This window comes from Orbicella franksi, chromosome 8, assembly GCF_964199315.1.
Source record: "Orbicella franksi chromosome 8, jaOrbFran1.1, whole genome shotgun sequence".
Classification (NCBI taxonomy): domain Eukaryota; kingdom Metazoa; phylum Cnidaria; class Anthozoa; order Scleractinia; family Merulinidae; genus Orbicella; species Orbicella franksi.
Window position 1 is genome coordinate 17,225,515 of NC_138152.1, and position 18,957 is coordinate 17,244,471.

Genomic DNA, 18,957 nt, shown 5'->3' on the forward strand with positions numbered 1-18,957 from the left:
TTTAACCGAAATAATATTGCAACGTGGAACATGGAATAGAAAATGGAACTGCCAGAAAATCTTGAGACATGAATGGTAACGCAACGTTTTAATTATTTGAAGACTAAAATATTGTGAAGGGCTGTATTGCCGTCAATGAAAGTAACGAATCTACTAAAACATTAACAGGCTAAAGTACTGACTGTCTGGTATATAATTAGAGGCTTTTGTGTGAGAGAAGAACTGAAGCACATTAACAAAAGTATTGATTGCCCTTAGAGGCTCAATTGCGTGAGAGAAAAACGTAACGCAACGTAACGCAACTGGTATATTCCCATCGATAATGTGTGCTTGTTTACATGTATCCGAGGTAATGAAAGCATTAAAGCTTCCATGAGAAGCATGAGGAATTCTTCTTACCAAATATTTCCCTTTGTATTCATAAATGTTCATAGTGGAACACTGAAAATAAAATAAACACGCCGCCTTTTTAAAATCGAAAAAGCCCCCTTATCAAAAACTGGTGGAAGTAAAATGTAACTATAAAATTTCTAGTCAGGAGAAATGGAGCAAGGTTTTCCCAGAAGCTCGTGATTTAATCTGGCATAATCCATACATGACTGCTATTAAATGTACCAAAAGCACCAAACTGATTGAATTTCAATTTAGATTCCTTCATCACACTTACGTAACAAAAGTATCTTTAGTCAAAATGGGATACAAAGATGACATTAGGTGTACATTTTGCCATGAGGAAGCTGAAAATTTCACGCATCTTTTCTGGTTCTGTAGCAAAATAGAACTTTTCTGGAAACACCTCATTGCTTCTCTAAAGGATCGTAACTTTTTATCCAACGACTATATTCTAAACAATCTTGTCGTCTTGGGTCTGAAGCTTGATACTTCCAAAAACAAAGCTGCAATTACCTTTGTTCTGTTACTTGCGAGATTCTACATTTGGCTTTGCAGAAGCAAAGGAAATATTCCAACTATTGAAAATTTTAAGCCTTTTTTAAAACAATATAAGAAAGAAATTGAACCTTTCTCTCTTTAGTGACCTTTCACCAGTTTGAAGTCTCTCGATCTTTTTACACTTTCCTTTCTACCAGACATTCCCTTCCTATTTTCCTGGCCTCAATATTCAAAGCTAAATTTCAGTGAATCAGCAGGGAAACTATCTTTAGTCGTTTTGATTTCCTTTGAGTTTGAAGCTCAGTTCACTAAAATTTACCATACATCCCCGCCCCCCTGTATTTTCTGGATTTTACAGCGTAGGTAATCCGTATTGTAAGTAACGCAAGTAGCTGTATGTTTTTTTTTTTTTATAAGTAAAGCGTAGAGTATAGCATTGTTAGTAGCGTAAGTATCTCACATTGTAAGTAAGTACCGTTTTGTAAGTAAAGTATAGTATTGTTAGTAGCGTATCTCACATTGTAAGCAAGTACTGTTTTGTAAGTAGAGTATAGTATTGTTAGTAGCTTAAGTATCGCACATGGTAAGTAAGTACTGTAAGTTTTGTATTGTCAAAAAAAAGAAAAGTCCTTGTGTTTAATACAATAAAACGCCCAAGACTTCACATACCTCACTTAAGTTATCTTGAACAAAAATAATTTCCTTTTTCTTCAACTACAATTCGTGTTGGTTATTAATGTGAATAAGCGAAAACCCTGATAACATTGAAGAGAAAAGATTTAATTTCATTAAAACGTATCTTCTCATTCCAGTAGCGGACAAGAACCATTAAAACTGTAAAATCGTCACAGAATAATATCTTTTTGTTCTGTTGACCAGGTTAATCGTTGTCTCTTCGCTTTTCACATTGAAACTTATCAGTGGATGCTGGAATTAACCACAAGCCCGGAACACTCATTACGAACTCTGCAGCAATACTTAGGTTTCAATATACAACACGCAAACGATTTGAACCTGGTCACAACCTCTTCATTTTCCCAGTAGTGCATTCCACCCCCCTAAAATACAATTGATCCTATCATAGAAACCACATCAACTTGTTATTCATTCACATCTTAAACCTAGTAATAGAGCGACTCAATTCAAAAAATTATCTCGTGGGTAAAGCTTACCCTTCATCGCATGCTCGTAGTTGTATGCCAAACACTATGTTTCTTTGACTGATTATCCAGTTGCAAATGATTATCAAACCTGCCCACATAATCCTCAGCCTAACCCACAGAAAATGTCGAAGTAAGCCTAATACTCCCTCCTCCTTTATAGAAGAATAAACTCTGATGGCCGTTCTGAACTGTATCGGGATCAAATCTTCTCACAAACCATTTACTTTTACAAGAAGAAATTTGATTGGCTGTTTATAGTAGATCCAATCTGATTGGTGTGACATACATACATCACTCACTCACTCTCTCACTCACTCACTCACTCACTCACTCACTCACTCACAAACTCACTTACTCATGGCGGTTGAAATAATCCGTCGCAGTCAACAATTAGTGAACTTAGCATGTAAAAGGCGATACCTGCTCTACAATTTAACATCTGTACAATTTAACATCTTTGTATTGAGAAAATGCCAGGCGGGAAGCAATCTAAAACAGCTTTGTTCGAGGAAATCGATTTCAACATTTATAATGATCGCGACAGGACAGCAGCGTACATGAACGACAAAGACGACGTATCGTCGTGGATGAAGTACATTGACGAACATTGCAAAAGTCTTTCTCACGATATAGAGTGGAGCAAATGCGATTATCAAGCCAAGATGATGGCGCAAATACAAGAACATGCAGATAATACACGTGGCGCCACGAACAAGAAGGCAGACAAGATAGGAAACATAACAATTTCCTGTTATTTGACAACATGCCGTATTCTAATCCAAGGAAACCAGTGCGGTTAATGGTGTCGAGAGGTGTTTCCATGCATAAAGGCGCGCGTGGAAACGGCAAGGCAAACTGGAGGTTCTGGCGATTCACACCAGACAGCAGATGACCTCTTAGCAGAGTTAAATGCTTCAAATGGCTCTGACGATGTCGAAGATGTCGCCGGTGACAACTCTACCACTCATACAACCACCGGACCAAACCTTCAACTACAGCAACCGTCCCCCCAAACTCGACGGCGAAGCCTCCCAAGTACTCCACCTGGTCATCAGGACCACAGAGATTTTGAAACACTGAAATCTTCAATAGAAAAGGTTATTGAGGAAAATATTACAATCAAGGAGTCATTGCACAGCATGACATTAAAGCTCCAAGATTTTGATCACGTCCATGATCGCATGAAATCTTGAGTGAGGTGCGATATTGCAGAATATCATTATATCAAGCATTACTATCACTTTTGATATATCAAATTTATTGTCATACATTTCTAGCAGTTTTTAGTGATAATATCATGATATATCATTTTTGATAAGGGGTTATGATATTTTGATATTCCCACTGCTAAATGGCATGACATATCATGCTAATGTCAAAATAACAAGATTGGTTGATATATCATGATAATATCAGAGTATCATGATAATATCAAAATATCGATACTGATATCATAATATCAAATGTTGGCCTGGATGTGACTAAGTGTGGAGGGGCTTGATATTTTGATATATCATGATAATATCAGAATATCATGATAATATCAAAATATCATGATAATATCAAAATATTGATAGCGATATCATAATATCAAATGTTGGCTTGGATGTGACTAAGTGTCGAAAGGCTTGATATTTTGATATATCATGATAATATCAGAATATCATGATAATATCAAAATGTTGAAACCGATATAATATCAAATGTTGGCCTGGATGTGACTACGTGTGGAGGGGCTTGGTATTTTGATATATCATGATAATATCAGAGTATCTTGATAATATCAAAATGTCAAAACCGATATCATAATATGAAATGTTGGCCTGGATGTGACTAAGTGTGGAGGGGCTTGATATTTTGATATATCATGATAATATCAGGATTCCATGATAATATCAAAATATCGATAGCGATATCATAATATCAAATGTTGGCTTGGATGTGACTAAGTGTTGAAAGGCTTGATATTTTGATATATCATGATAATATCAGAATATCATGATGATATCAAAATATCGTTACCGATAACATCATATCATATGTTGGCCATGATGTGACTAAGTGTGGAGGGGCTTGATATTTTGAGATATCATGATAATATCAGAATATCATGGTAATATCACAATGTCGAAACCCATATCATAATATCAAATGCTGGCCTGGATGTGACTAAGTGTGTGGGGGCTTGATATTTTGATATATCATGATAATATCAGAATATCATAATAATATCAAAATGTCGAAACCCATATCATTATATCAAATGTTGGCCTGGATGTGACTAAGTGTGGAGGGGCTTGATATTTTGATATATCATGATAATATCAGAATATCATGATGATATCAAAATATCGATAACGATAACATCATATCATATGTTGGCCATGATGTGACTAAGTGTGGAGGGGCTTGATATTTTGAGATATCATGATAATATCAGAATATCATGGTAATATCAAAATATCGAAACCGATATCATGATATCATATGTTGGCCTGGATGTGACTAAGTGTGGAGGGGCTTGATACTTTGATATATCATGATAATATCAGGATATCATGGTAATATCAAAATATCAATATTGATTTCATAATTTCAAATGTTGGCTTGGATGTGACTAAGTGTCGAAAGGCTTGATATTTTGATATATCACAATGACATCAGAATATCATGATAATATCAAAATATCGATACAGATATTATAATATCAAATGTTTGTGGGGTTTGATATTTTCATATGTCATGATAATATCAGAATATCATGATATCAAAATATTGATATATAGAATTCATAATATCATATGTTTGCAAAGATGTAAGGAAGTGTAGCTATAGAGGGGCTTGATGTTTTGATATTATGATAATATCAGGAACCTATAAATGTTATAGCAACAAGAAGACTCCAATTTAAACTTACTTTACGATATAATTGAAAAATTGGAAATATATTGATCTTATTCTAAAGAAGCAGGTCTATTTCATGGATTGTTCATATTTTTGGTCACTGAGTTCTATTTTCTAAGTTTGTTTTTAAATCATGTTCACCTTATTACAAGAGTTGGAATGAAAGAAAATGCTGAAAATATGTAACATCACATTTTTATATGAATAGAAACCTGTAAATCTTATAGCAATTGATGTTTATATACGTTACAGCATAGGAAGACTCCAATAATAAGGTTACTTTATAAAATAGTCGAAAAAACTTATTGGAAATTTGTTCAATTTATTCCAAAGGGAAACGTCTATTCCATGGATTGTTCATATTCTTCATCACTGAGTTTGATTTTTCTAAGTTTGTTTTTGGCCTCTGTTGGCATGTCTTCGAGGCGTCTCTTGCGAAGTAATATGCTTTTACCGTTTGCAGTGCGGTCAATGTCTCCGAGTCCCAAACTTTCCATAGACTTTAGGAAACCTTCTGCAGCCAAAGTTGGATAACGGTTGGTTGTGTTGGGCAGTGGATTGACAGGGGGCATTAGATGGCGACCGGAAACTTCGCTGGCTTTAACTACAGTTCCCTTGTGCAGCAACAGTTTCTTGACGTATTTCCCATAAAGGTCTGTGAGCGTTTCTTGTGGAAAGTAGGAGGCTGGGGTTTGGGAAGAATTCTCGGCATTGACTGGCATAGCTGATGTGCTTAGTGCTGGTTCAGGTGCATCCTGTAGTTTCTCTTCTGGTGGCATCATCGCAAACTTTGTGTCCACAACGTAATTCATAATGGTAATTGCTTGTAGAGCAGCATGTTTTCCGATGGTGGACGAAACTTGATCTCGAGTGTCATTGTGCTCATCAGTATCAAGCTCTCGTTGTGCCATTTCAACAGCGTTGTCTAAGACATGAACAATCATACACACGCGTGCCATTTGACCAATCGCCTTTGCGATGATTCCGCGCCGGTTTTCGTCAAACTTGATAGAAAGTTTTCTTCGTTTGAGCTCGTCGTGATAGTTTTTAAACAGTTCGTAGGCATCTTTATCCATTTTGTATGTAACTGGGGCCTTGTGGAAATTACCAATGATCTCGTAGACACGTTTCAGTTGGGAGTTTGTGGTTGGATCAAATGGTACCAATTCGTCATAATCAACATCTCGCTCTACAGGGCACACATATAGCTGTCGGTCATTAAAGCCATCGAAGTCATCTTGTGAGAGTAGCTTAACAACGTAAGCAGGTTGGATGAAGCCGGTGATGTTAAGGCAAGTGGAATCCATCGTCGCTGAACCGTTTTTAAAGTCCCGTATCCATTGCGCTCCTCCGTTAAGGGTTAGCAGTGTCTTTCGGTCCAATGTAGAGTTGGTTTTGTAATGGTCAAGCATATTGTAAAACTGAGTTAGTTCGTCATATGCACCAAGAACCTTGTTGTTATTTTGGGACATTACTTGGTGTAATTTTTCGAAGGAGAAATGGTCAACTAGCAAACGCGGCAGGTCTTTATCTTGTGCTTCGGGATTGTCCTGTTTGAAGTCGATCTGGAGATCTTGTTCAATTTCCCTGACGGGCCTAGCAAGAACGTTAAGTGCTGCGGTTTTCTTCTGCCCTTTTCTCGCGCACACATTAAACCAAACTATGGCAGGCTCTTCCCAGCTGTCGTTGATCTGGATCCTTCCATGTGGTCCAATAAAGGATGCAGTAACCGTAAGGAGCGGAAATAGAATGTATTCTGCTGGACAACCTAAGCTGTCGGCATACGCGCGAACCAGATTTCGTGTTTGGTTAGAGGTTTTCTCCCATGGAAATGAAATCGCTTGTCCGGCAGAAATTCTCTGGTAAATCAAAGCTTTGTTTAAGTTTTCTGGAAGTTTGTGAACGAGCGACATTGTGAAAATGAACTCAGGAAATGAACAGTAAGGCGGTTAAGCGTTATGATTTGTTTTCAAAAGCTAAAAGTATCGTTTGGGGGATATCGTTATTAATAATTGTGATGGCATTGTAACCAATAGGGAAGGCGCAAAAAACAATGGAATGTAAACGCCATACAAATGAGAAGTTACCGACAGGTTCGGTAATTGGTAATGATTACTCAAAAGCCGAAGCTATCGTTTGTCGGATACCTTTTATTTATTGTGATGGGGTTGTAACCAATTGCGAGGTGATGTAAATTACAGTTAAGTAATGGTATGCATAACAACCTTTGTCATGGTCAAATTAAGGATAACATTGAACGATACTCACACCTAACCCAAATCAAAAGTTGTTTGTAGCCGGTGAATTGTCAATGTGAACAGTGGAAGAAAAATGTGTGCAATACTTGTTGATCATGAAGAATTCAATTCTCTTCTGTTTGGAGTCGGTCATTTTCCTGAGGGAACACCCAACAGATTTGAACTAGTGGCGGAGTTTGTGCGTAGCCAAACGAGAGAAATTAATACGGCAACACCATCAGTGTGTCTTGGTGGTAGTGACCGGAAGGATGGAAAGCACCTGCATTTAACGGACAAAACAAATTGTAGGACAGTCTTTAAAGTGTTACAGGCGAAGTATCCTTCACTATTACAACGGGATTTGAATTCTCGGCTGTTCAAAAAGAGCGGTAGAAGTGCATTCAAGCCGGTTATTCTACTTCCTACGAAAATGCAATGCTGTGGCAAGAATATAAAGATGGACAGTCGGCCGTCATTTCCCTTAGTGTACACAATGCGAGGCACTTATGTTGGAGCACACTTTCATGGTCAGTGTGAGAAATGCAAAGTTAAATACTTTCCTAGCTACAAAATAAGTAAGGAAGGTTCCAAAATTTTTGAGGACGTGAATCATGCAGGGAACCCGTATTTCCAGGTGTCTTCAAAGACGGTGTTTGAAACGCAGCTTTTAGAAGATATGAGCAATAATATCTGGGTATCCGGAGCCACTTTTCAATCGCGTGCTAAAGTTTACAACCTAAACTTTAAGATGAAAGACAGTGAACGGTTGAGTGAATTACAAGAGTTTGCGCGTACAAATGATGAAGAGTGGGAGTTAAATGAACAACGAGTGAATGATGCTTGGTTTCTTTGGATAGTAGTAAACTATTATCTCAGCAAGGGCAAATTGGCCGAGACTGACTTGAAGTGTGAATATTCGTACTGTGGCAGACATTTGAACACCGAAGAGTTATGTAGAGTAGTTTGGGAAGACATTTGTGCATCGGACAATAAGTGGGTAACACACAATTGCAAGACGCCGGGCTGCTCTGAAGGATATGTCACAGTTGATGGGAACGAATACTTAAAGAGATCAAAGTGCGCGCTTCCAATGGAGAAGGTGAAAATAAGGAAAGATTTGCCGCAAATATATAAATGCTGCCCGAATTCGCCACTTCCCGGGGGAAAGAGCCAAAAGCCATCAAAATTCTGTAAAAGTCATCTGTCGCTGACTGCAGAAACATCAGCAGAAGAAGTTACTGTTCCGCCGGAATTTAATACAGCAAGAGCGGAGGCGGGTCTGTTATCTGAAGATGAATGTTTGGCACAGCCGGAGTGCTAAGGGATGTAAAAAGAAAGAAAACATTTCGCTATTCTACCAAACAACTGCGGGCATGCTTGCTCTTATAAGGCCTTGCGGCATTGTTGTAAGTATGACCGAAATGTTTACAAGCGAATCTTACACCCAGGTATTTCTTTTTATCCTTAGAACATTTTGTAGCAATTTGGAACATTTCAAGAGACTCAGGTACCTGGGGTACGATAGGGCTTGTGGCTTGATGCCTTTTTTGAAAAATCAAGCTCAAAATGGTAGTGCAGGGGCAAAGTTGTTAATAGATAATGTCCAATTTCTAGTAGACATTTTTCATGTCTCCAAACACACTGAGGATGTTTGTATGCCACCTGAAAATCCGAATTGTCTTTTTCACCCGCATCTGCCGAAGTTTGATGAAATCAGGGGTGTGAATACTGAATCTTGCGAACAGGGGTTTAAGAGATTAAATCAGTACTTTGACCTAACTCGTAAGGTGACTCAGTTTAAGAGGAACGTGTTGTTCTGGTTTGTCAACCAACGCTTCAATACTGACTTGGAGGCAGAGTTAAAACGAAAGAAGTTGTTGTAAACAGGGACATTTTCTGTAGTAGCGTTATTGAAATCATTGGAGTACTAATTGTGATGTGTTATTATGCGTGCGAAGTGAAAATAAAAGGACATTCTTAACAGACATGTTGTTGCTTTTTGCACACTGCGCTATTAAAGAGGGAGGTATATTCACGTGTTATCACTTTTCTTGAGGTAAACGCTGAAAGACATTGTGTTGGTTTAATTCTGTTCTCTGTTTACGTGCGCTATCGTTGATTTGGATTTTACAGTCTCGTGCGACACTATTGTTCCTTTCATTCCTAACAAACTAAAATAGCGAGTTCAAAATCAGGAAAATTAGTTAATTAGTAAAGTAATTCTCGTGTTATCACAAATATCGTGAGTCCCTTGTAAAAAAAGGTAACTTTTTAAAATACACTGATTATAAATCAGTTCATCTTGCTTAACCAGAGATTACAAAGGTTTAATTATTGCAAACCAATATTAATGCATGTTAAATTCCCTTGGGGCCTCATTATCTAGTTCTGTCATTTATGAAACGCTTTATTAATGCATGATCGTCTTGAGACGCTGAAAGGAAACATTCGTTGCATAAGGATCAAAAGTAAAGTTTTGGTATTGATCGGCCACACACATGGATAACGGATTAGTACTATCAGTTGACAGTGTGTTAGAAGCCACCTTGAAAAACAGCAACGCTTCGTTTATAAAGATTTCAAGGAAGGAATTTTTGTCAATCCAAAAACGTTTCATTCGCATGCGAAGTATGGTGTACAAGAGTGAAGAGTTAGAACTCGTTTGCGGAGAAAGTGAAGTGATGTATCACAGTCTTTGCTATATAAGGGCCAACAACAAGCCAACGCAATACTATGCTGCAAGTACGACTTTCCGCGTCCCACCGTCAGAAGTTTTGGGAGATAAGGAAGAATGCCAGATTCTACAATGGTTTATCACCCATAAAGGCAAATTCCTGAGAGAACAAAATACACTATCAAATCTGAATGGAATGAACTTAGCAGATGCAGAGCTGAAAGAAGTGGAAGCGTGTTCAAAGGTTCTCGAGCAACAACAAGACCATGATGTAGAACTTTCTGCCCAAATTAATGATGTTGAACTGCCCTCATTTAATTTAGGATTTACCTTTCTATCTTTCTAATTTAGCAAACTTATTGTGAGGACAACTGAATCTTGCAAACAGGGGTTTGAGCGATCCAAAAAGTATTTTGACCTTACACAAAATATTACTCAACGTCTTGTTCTAGCTTGTCAAAAATGTTATAATACTTGACTTTGAGGTGGAGTTAACGCGAAAGAAGTTGTTGTAAACGGCGGTGACATTTTCTGCAGTTCTCTTTATGCAGTTATTTGAGACCTTATGTTTAGGTCTTTTTAGGCGGACGAAGTGAAAATTAAAGGGCATTGCTAATACACATGTTATTGCTTTTTGCACGCCGCGATATTAAAGAGGGAGGTATTCTCACGCGTGTTCGCTCATAATATTTCTAGCGCGACAGTCTTCAAGAACGAGGATTTTACACGCATTTGTGATCGCATTTCTAGTGCCACACGCTTAAAGACCGTGAGTTATGTTCCGCACGCTTAAAGAATGAGGATCATACACCAAGCGCTTAAAGAACGAGGCAGCACACATTTGTGATGATTATGGATTTTATATAAATATACATTTGTGATGATTATGGTTTTTATATAAAATATCATGATAATATCACCAAAATCACACACATTTGTGATCGCATTTCTAGCGCCACACGCTTAAAGACCGTGAGTTGTGCTCCGCACGCTTAAAGAATGAGGATCATACACCAAGCGCTTAAAGAACGAGGCAGCACACATTTGTGATGATTATGGTTTTTATATTAAATATCATGATAATATCACCAAAATCTCACAGTTAATTTGATATTTTGATATATCAAAATATCATGATAATATCAAAATATCACCGTGAGATGGCATACGAAAGATATATCAACAAGCATTTGATAATATCAAAATATCATGATAATATCAACATTGCAAAATCTCGGAATCTCACAGTTATTTTGATATTTTGATATATCAAAATATCATGATAATATCAAAATATCACCGTGAGATGGCATACAAAAGATATATCAACAATCATTTGATAATATCAAAATAATATCATGAAAATATCCAGGTCTCAAAATCTCAAAATGTCACTGTTAATTTGATATTTTGATATAGTTATCATGATAATATCAAAATATCAAAATATCAAAATCTCATAGTTAATTTGATATTTTGATATTCTGCAATCCCGCACCTTAGTGGAAATCTTTAACAACTGAACTCAACAGTTACAAAATCGAAGTTGAAAGCTGCCAGGAGAACATTAAAAGAGAACAAACACTGCGCAAACCTTTGGAAGATCAGTTGCAACATCAGGTAAATCAGTATCAGGAGTTAAAGAAGAAAATGACAGAAGAAATGGCGCAAGTGTATGCACGTGTTCGGGAATCGGAAGAAAACCTCGAGAAAGTCAAGAGCGAAAATGACGAGCTTCGCCAAAACAACAGCACGCTATTAAAAGAAAATGAAGCTATCCTGCAACGTGTCGAGGATTTAGAAAAAGAAACGAATGTTATACAAAAAAATTTATTTGAAGGCGAGCTTGTAACTCGAGGCGATATTCAAAATTCAGACCGGAAATCACAGTATTCGCAGCCACCACAAGAAGACGCAAATATTCAAACTACAAGGCCAAAATGAACAAACAAAGAAAGTTTTTAGAGACGTTGAACCTGTTGGAGATACGATCGTCTTTGGTGATTCAAACACTCGAGGTCTAAATATAAGAAGGTTAGCTATGGGCATTGGATCTCTTAGTGGCGCGACACTTGATTCAGTCATTGCGTACATCAACAACGAGCCCACACCAAATGAAGCTGTCAAACGCGTCATCTACCATTTAGGCACAAACAACATTAGAGATAACACAGCCGATGAAATTAAAACCAAACTTAACACCTTAAAGATCAAGTCTGCAGATAAATTTCCGAACGCCAAAATATGCTTCTGTGAAATTCCTCCCAACCACCATGGGCCCAGTCCGAGAATAACTGAAGTTAATGAATACATAAAGTCGATGAATACGGCATTCCTCGAGGTAGACGCGAAAGACCCCGGTTTCTTCACACGAGACGGAATCCATTACAACAAACAAGGCCTTGGACGTCTGGCTGCTTCTATGAAGAAATGGGCAAGAGAAAATGGACACTCATTCGACGCCACTTCAGACAGGGGCACCCAACGGATCGTTTCGGTAAATTATCTGTTCGGAAGGCCTTTAATCCCCTCTGATTTTCTTAAGAGAATTGTCACCTCGAACTTTCGTGATATGAGAAATTTTATAAACGATTGACGCGATACTGGATGTATAAATATCGGAAAGTGTCAAAAATGTTCATGAAAACACAGACGTTTCGGGTATATGACCCTTCTTCAGTGTTAAAAAAAACCGTTAAAAAATCGTTAAAATACGCAGTAGATTTGTAACTACGTTAGATGGGCGCGCGCACGTAGAAAAATTGCGCGTTCATTGTTTAAATGTAGCTGAAGTTTATGTTTAGTCCATGCGGCTGCACTGTTCCTAGCCGAAAAATCAGCCTCATCTCCTATTGTTTTCCCTGGATGTTGGTGCCACTACACAAACGCATACCACGCACCTGGACATCTGTGATACTGTGGCCCGTAGAGTTGAAATGTTGGGCCACAGGAAATCCAGGAGTGTTCTTACGTGTGCTTCGCAAATGCTCACCAAATCGACTTCTGAGGCTTCGACTGGTTTCACCGATGTAGAGATGGGAGCATCTGCGGCAGGATATGCAATACACAAGATTTTCCGACATACATGTAAAATGTTCTCGGATGGTAAAGGTGCATTTAGGACCTGGTATCACGGTGAGAGGATTGACGTACTCACAGGTGTTGCAACGAGAGCGTTGACATGCACATGACCCAGGCTGCTCAGTCGAGGAGTTGTTGGTGGAGCGTACCAGCATGTTTCGCAGGTTGAGGTCGCGTTTGTATGCCACAAAAGGTGCTCGTGGGAAGATGTCACGCGTTTGCAGATCCGTTGATAGAATGCGAAAGTTCTGAATTAGATACCGTTTAATTTGGGTGTTAAAGGGGTGGTATGTGAGGACCACGGGAACACTATCAACTGTTCTTTCACCACGTTCGGACCCGCTCAGAGCGTCTGGACGACGGATGGTTGTTACCCTACGCAGATCATGCTCGAGGGAAGTACACGGACAACCACGCTGTGTAAAAAATGTAGTCATGTCCCGAGATTTAACCAGAAAGTCATCGTCGTCGGAGCAAAGTCGACGCAGGCGGAGGAACTGGCTGTAAGGGATAGCACGCTTGCAGTGGTCAGGATGAAAAGAAGAGAAATGGAGGAAGTTGTGAGTATCTGTTTCCTTGTAGAAGACAGAGGTTTGAATCTTATCATCAGAAATGCGTAGGTTGATGTCCATGAAGGGTAGTTCCGTGTCAGTAATACTGGATGTGAATTGAAGTGCTGGGTGGAAGTTAGAAACGAAGTCAATGAAGGCTTCGAGTTCCTCTCTCCGGCATGACGCTGCTCCAACAATGTCATCGATGTACCTTTTGTGCAGCTGAGGTATGAATCCGGTGTACTGCTCGCGAAGTTGTTGTTCTTCATGTCCAACGAACAAGCAAGCATAGTTTGGCCCCATTTTGCTCCCCATTGCAACTCCACCAAGTTGACGATGGTATTCGTTGTTGAAAGAGAATGAGTTTAAGGTTAGCATCAGCTCGGCTAGTCTTGTGAGGGTGAACGTTGAAGGTTCTTTGACATCGCGCTTGTCAAGGAAGTAGGCCAGCGCTTGCAGTCCAGAGTTGTTAGGAATAACCGTGCACAGTGATTTGACGTCCATAGTAAACAGAATGTGATGATCTGGTGAAGCGGTGTCGAATCTGAACGAATCGAAAATGTGGAGTGCATGGTTAGTGTCCTTAACATAGGTTGGGAGACTTTTCACAAATGGAGCCAAAACTTCATCAAGATAGGCGGAAATTTTCTCCGTAGGACAACTGCAAGCAGACACTATCGGCCGTCCGGGGTTGTTGGGTTTATGTATCTTCGGTAGAAGATAAAATCGAGATGTGCGCGGTGTGGTGACGACGAGGTTCTTAGCTGAGGGTGGTAGTGCACACGTAGAAATCATTTCATTAACCGTGGTCTTTACTTTGTGTTGGTACTCTTGAAGCGGATCGGCGGTAAGTTTTTCGTAGAATCTTTGGTCAGACAGTTGTTTTTGAGCCTCTTGAATGTAAAGAGGGCGTGACCAAACAACAACAGCTCCTCCTTTATCCGCTGGCTTTATTACCACGTCAGTGCGTCGTCTGAGGTCACACAAAGCTTTCTTTTCAGCGTCCGACAGGTTGTCGTAACGGCGTGTAAGGGATCTCTTAAAATCAAGTGTGTTGACAAATCTACGACAGCGGTCAATGTAATGATCGACAGCAGAGAATTGGCCATCAGGAGGTGTCCATTTAGATACCTTGGCATCAAACTTAGCAAAAGGATCCGTCCCTGCTGGTGGTGCATTGGCTGTTAGATTATTGTCAGCTTCACCATGAAAGTAAGCCTTTAGTCGAAGGCGGCGGAAGTATTTCTCACAATCGGCCTTGACCTGGTATTCATCAATCCTTTTGTTCACAGGAACAAACGTTAGGCCTTTACTGAGGACTGAAGTTTCAGCTTCCGTAAGTTCAAGGTCTTCTGGGATGGTGACAACAATCTTTTTGTCCTGCACATTTGCGTTTGTTATGGTGGAATGTTGGGCGGATGAAAACTCATTTCAGAGAGAAACAGCGCCGTTTTCAGGAAAAGCCATTCCTGTGGAACCAACAGAACCGCAGAAAAGAATGAAATTCACGATGGAGGAACGCAGGTCCAGCGCAACAGTTAATCAACTTACTGCTGACAAGCCCTGGCAAACGTTAAGCAGCTGTAAGCCTTATCATGACACTGAGACACTTTTGTGAGACATATTTAGTTTTATATTTCCCCGATAATCAGTAAGTACTATATTTCCTTATTAGTATTATCAAAGCTTACATTTATTTTTTCCGGGTTTTGTTGATCGTATAAATACATATATATATTTTCTTTCTTTCAAATGAACTCTTCACGGTTAAATCAAAATAATGTTTTCAATATAATTTCATGGAATATTCAAGGACTCAAAACCAGGCTAAAACCAACCAATCAAACCATTTCAAATACAAAATTAAATATCAAATCAATTAAATCTAATCTATCAAAATTCGATATTATTTGCTTACAAGAAACATGGGCAAAAGATGAGTCATTAATGTTTCAGGATTACATAGTCCACTCGACCGTACGGAGCACGAAAAGTAAACGAGGTCAAGGCGGAGTATCTGTCTTGATAAAGAATAAACATTCAGACCTTGTTTTTCATATAAAGAGTGCCTCTCCAAACATAATTTGGTGTCACCTAAAACGACAGCTTTTTGGTATAAATTCAGACATTTATCTCGCGGCGGTTTATTTACCCCCACTTCAGTCTCAGCGAAAAGCAGGTGAGGACGTCCTAAGCGTTTTAGAACAAGAAATACACAAGTATTCCAAACAAGGTAAAATCATTTTGCTTGGTGATTTAAATGCTAGAACTGGAACTTTAAATGACTTTCTTGAAAATGATTGTTGCGATTTCCTGCCAGATGATGACGCATATAATCTCGATAAAAATTGGCCAAAATGAAACAACGGAGATTATACCGTTAACAAACTAGGAGGCGAAGTATTACGATTATGTATAGGAAACAAATTGAGAATATTGAACGGTAGAGCTACAGGTGATCTAGACGGCAAGCTAACATCATATCAATCCAATGGAGCAAGCACTGTTGATTACGGAATAGTCAGTGAAGATCTTCAAAAAACAGTGCTAGGATTTCAAGTACAGCATTTGACGCCTTATTCTGATCACTGTCCAATCGTTCTCAAATTAGCCTCCAGTATTCGTGCTATCATGAACTACAACGCCTCAAAAAATACTCGAAGAAAGGGGGCGTTTCCACAAAACAGCTTCACCAAGTTTCTTTGGAGGTCAGAATGCAAAGATAAATTCATAAGTGCATTATCGAGTATTGATATTCAAGACAGGCTTCAATCCTTTAATGCAGCACACCACAGCTCAATAGATGATGAGATTTCACAGTTCAATCAAATACTAAAATCAGTTGCAAAACTAAGCCTGGAGACATCACGTAAAACGCGAAAATGTACGAAGTAACACAAACCATGGTACGATAATACTTGCAGACAACTAAAGAAAAAGCTGCAGAAACTGGCGAAGGAAATAAATCCCACAGCTCATCGAACACTGCGACAAGAATACTTTACCCTCAAAAAGAAATACAAAACGCTAGTAAAAAAGATGTACAAAACATATAAAAATCAACTTTTAAATGAAATAAACAATTTGAATTCCAACCGAAGCTGCGAATTCTGGAAACTAATAAACAAAATTCGTAAAAATGAGACGGTCGAAGAAAGTTGCGATATTTCGTCAGAAGATTGGATAAAACATTTTCAAAACCTTTTATATGACGAATCTCAAGAAACGAACGCAAACGTCATATTTCCAAACAGTCCTGACCAAACAACAACTATGACCGACAAAATTTTAGACGCGCCTATCACTGCAAAAGAAACTCATGATCAAATATCTAAACTCAAAAATAAAAAGGCATCTGGTACGGACACCATCCTGAATGAAATGATCAAACATGGGCGGTATTATCTCATGCCTTCTCTAGAAAGAATATTCAACGACATGATTGAAAACGGCACCTTCTCAACTGAATGGAACATTGGTGTTATAAAACCAATATACAAACAAAAAGGCGATAAGAAATCTCCAGCCAATTATAAAGGAATTACTTTAACCAGCTGCTTAGGGAAACTATTCACATCAATTTTGCAAAACAGATTGAATAAGTTCATCGAGCAACATAATGTTCTAAATCCAGAACAATTTGGATTTAGACCAAACTCTAGAACCACGGATAGTTTATTCACTTTCCAGCAATTACTCCATAAATACACCAAACATCACAAGAAACTTTATGTTGGTTTCATTGACTACGAGAAAGCCTTCGATAGCGTATGGCAATCCAGTATGATTCATAAATTACACAAATATGGAATTCAAGGAAAATTCTTGAGTGTTATTAAGTCCATGTATTCGTCAATTACGAGTTGTGTTAAAATAAATCAAAACACGCTTACCGAACTTTTTTCATGTAACAAAGGGATAAGACAAGGTGATGGCCTAAGTCCAGTTTTATTTTCGTTATTTATGAATGATCTACCGCAATATTTTAAACAGAACAAATCTCCAGGTGTGATGTTAGGGAATCGCTCTATAAACTGCTTAATGTATGCAGATGATTTATTAGTAATCAGTCCTTCTCCGGAAGGGCTGCAACAATCGCTCAATGTAATTCATCAACACGCTCAGCAATGGAAGCTCAAAGTCAACACTAAAATGTCGAACATAATCATATTTAGTGGTAACGGGCAAAACAAAAACAATACAAATTTCAAATACAATAATGAAACTTTACAAATTGTCGATAAACAAACATATTTAGTTGTAGAAATGACTTCATCCGGTCGTTACACCTATCCAAGAGAAAATCTCAGCAAAAAAGCCGCAAAAGTTCTCTCGATAATAAAAAGATCCTTTTCTAGCTCAGATTCAACAACTATTGCGATTAAGAACAAACTTTTCGATGCCCTTGTTAAACCCGTGTTACTTTATGCATGTGAAATTTGGGGACCAGAACTATTGTCATACAGAACGCATTTTGATAAAACCACAATTGAACAAGTCCACATTAAGTTCTGTAAACAAACACTAAACATCCCATGGTATACAGAAAATATTGCCTGCTGGGCAGAGCTTGGAAGGTACCCTTTAAGTATTGATATAAAAGCCTCAATCTTTAGCTATTGGCAAAGATTGAAGCATTCTTGTAGCAACGTTTTTGAAACTGCAATAAGCGCAAAAAACTCTCTTGGCCTTTAATAAACAACTCCACAAATCAAAACGGCGTGGTACAAAGAGTGTGCATACGAGCGGCGTAGATGCAAATAGCGTGGATACAAACAGCGTGGATACAAACAGCGTGGATACAAACAGCGTGGGTTGAAACTAAAACAGTAAAAGAGCAAAAGTTACAAGTTGCGACTAAGCTAAATTCGAATAAAGAAATAACAAAACTGCAAAACGAGGACTGTGAATTATACTTACATTGTTTCGGCCAGCGAAAACTGTTGTGAAACGGACTGCGAATAACGCGAAGAGACAAGCACGAAAGCTAAATAGAACTGCGCTAAGCGCGGACCAAAATGAACTGCCCCAAAACTGTACTGCAAAGCTATGATATGGAAAATACGCTAGGACATGCGGAAAATAAAACTATAGAAAGTTAACTTAGAAAGGCGCTAATGAAGATGAAACGGCAAAGAAACGCTAACGAGGGCGCGAAAACTGACAGAAAGGAATAAACACCTAAATTGACGCAAAAAAAAAAGACTAAACAAAAGGACGAAAAGAAGTATAAACTAATTTGCGTACGCAAAGGAAAAACAAATTACGCAAGAACGAATAATAGAAAAAATGTTACACTTGGATCTTACAGTTTTGTTACGTGAAGCATTTCAATATGCAACAACTTCTACACCTTTCTTTGATGTTACAATTAATGAAGAGATCACTAGGGGGTGTCAAGTAACAGAATCAACAGAGCCAGTAACACGGCAACACATCAAGAAAGGTCGATTAAA

General features: G+C 38.4%; 2 protein-coding genes across 2 annotated transcripts in view; one reads left to right on the forward strand and one right to left on the reverse strand.

Moving 5' to 3' along the window:
* The first annotated feature begins 6,702 nt into the window (after positions 1–6,702).
* On the forward strand, positions 6,703–9,556 carry LOC145494769 (uncharacterized). Its single transcript, XM_081474339.1, has 2 exons — positions 6,703–9,309; positions 9,391–9,556. Exon 1 carries the CDS (start codon positions 7,290–7,292, stop codon positions 8,514–8,516), a length of 1,227 nt encoding a protein of 408 aa, XP_081330465.1. The 5' UTR covers positions 6,703–7,289; the 3' UTR covers positions 8,517–9,309; positions 9,391–9,556.
* Positions 9,557–12,718: 3,162 nt separating this feature from the next.
* The window catches only part of LOC145494205 (uncharacterized), a 7,883-nt gene continuing 1,644 nt past the window's right edge, over positions 12,719–18,957 (reverse strand). The window contains exon 2 of the mRNA XM_081473659.1: positions 12,719–14,853. Coding sequence (XP_081329785.1) covers positions 12,719–14,853 — 2,135 coding nt within the window. The remainder of the gene's footprint in view (positions 14,854–18,957) is intronic.

Bases quoted from the DNA above. Each gene is read 5' to 3' on its own strand.
- LOC145494769 (XM_081474339.1), top strand. From the start codon at position 7,290: ATGTGTGCAATACTTGTTGATCATGAAGAATTCAATTCTCTTCTGTTT.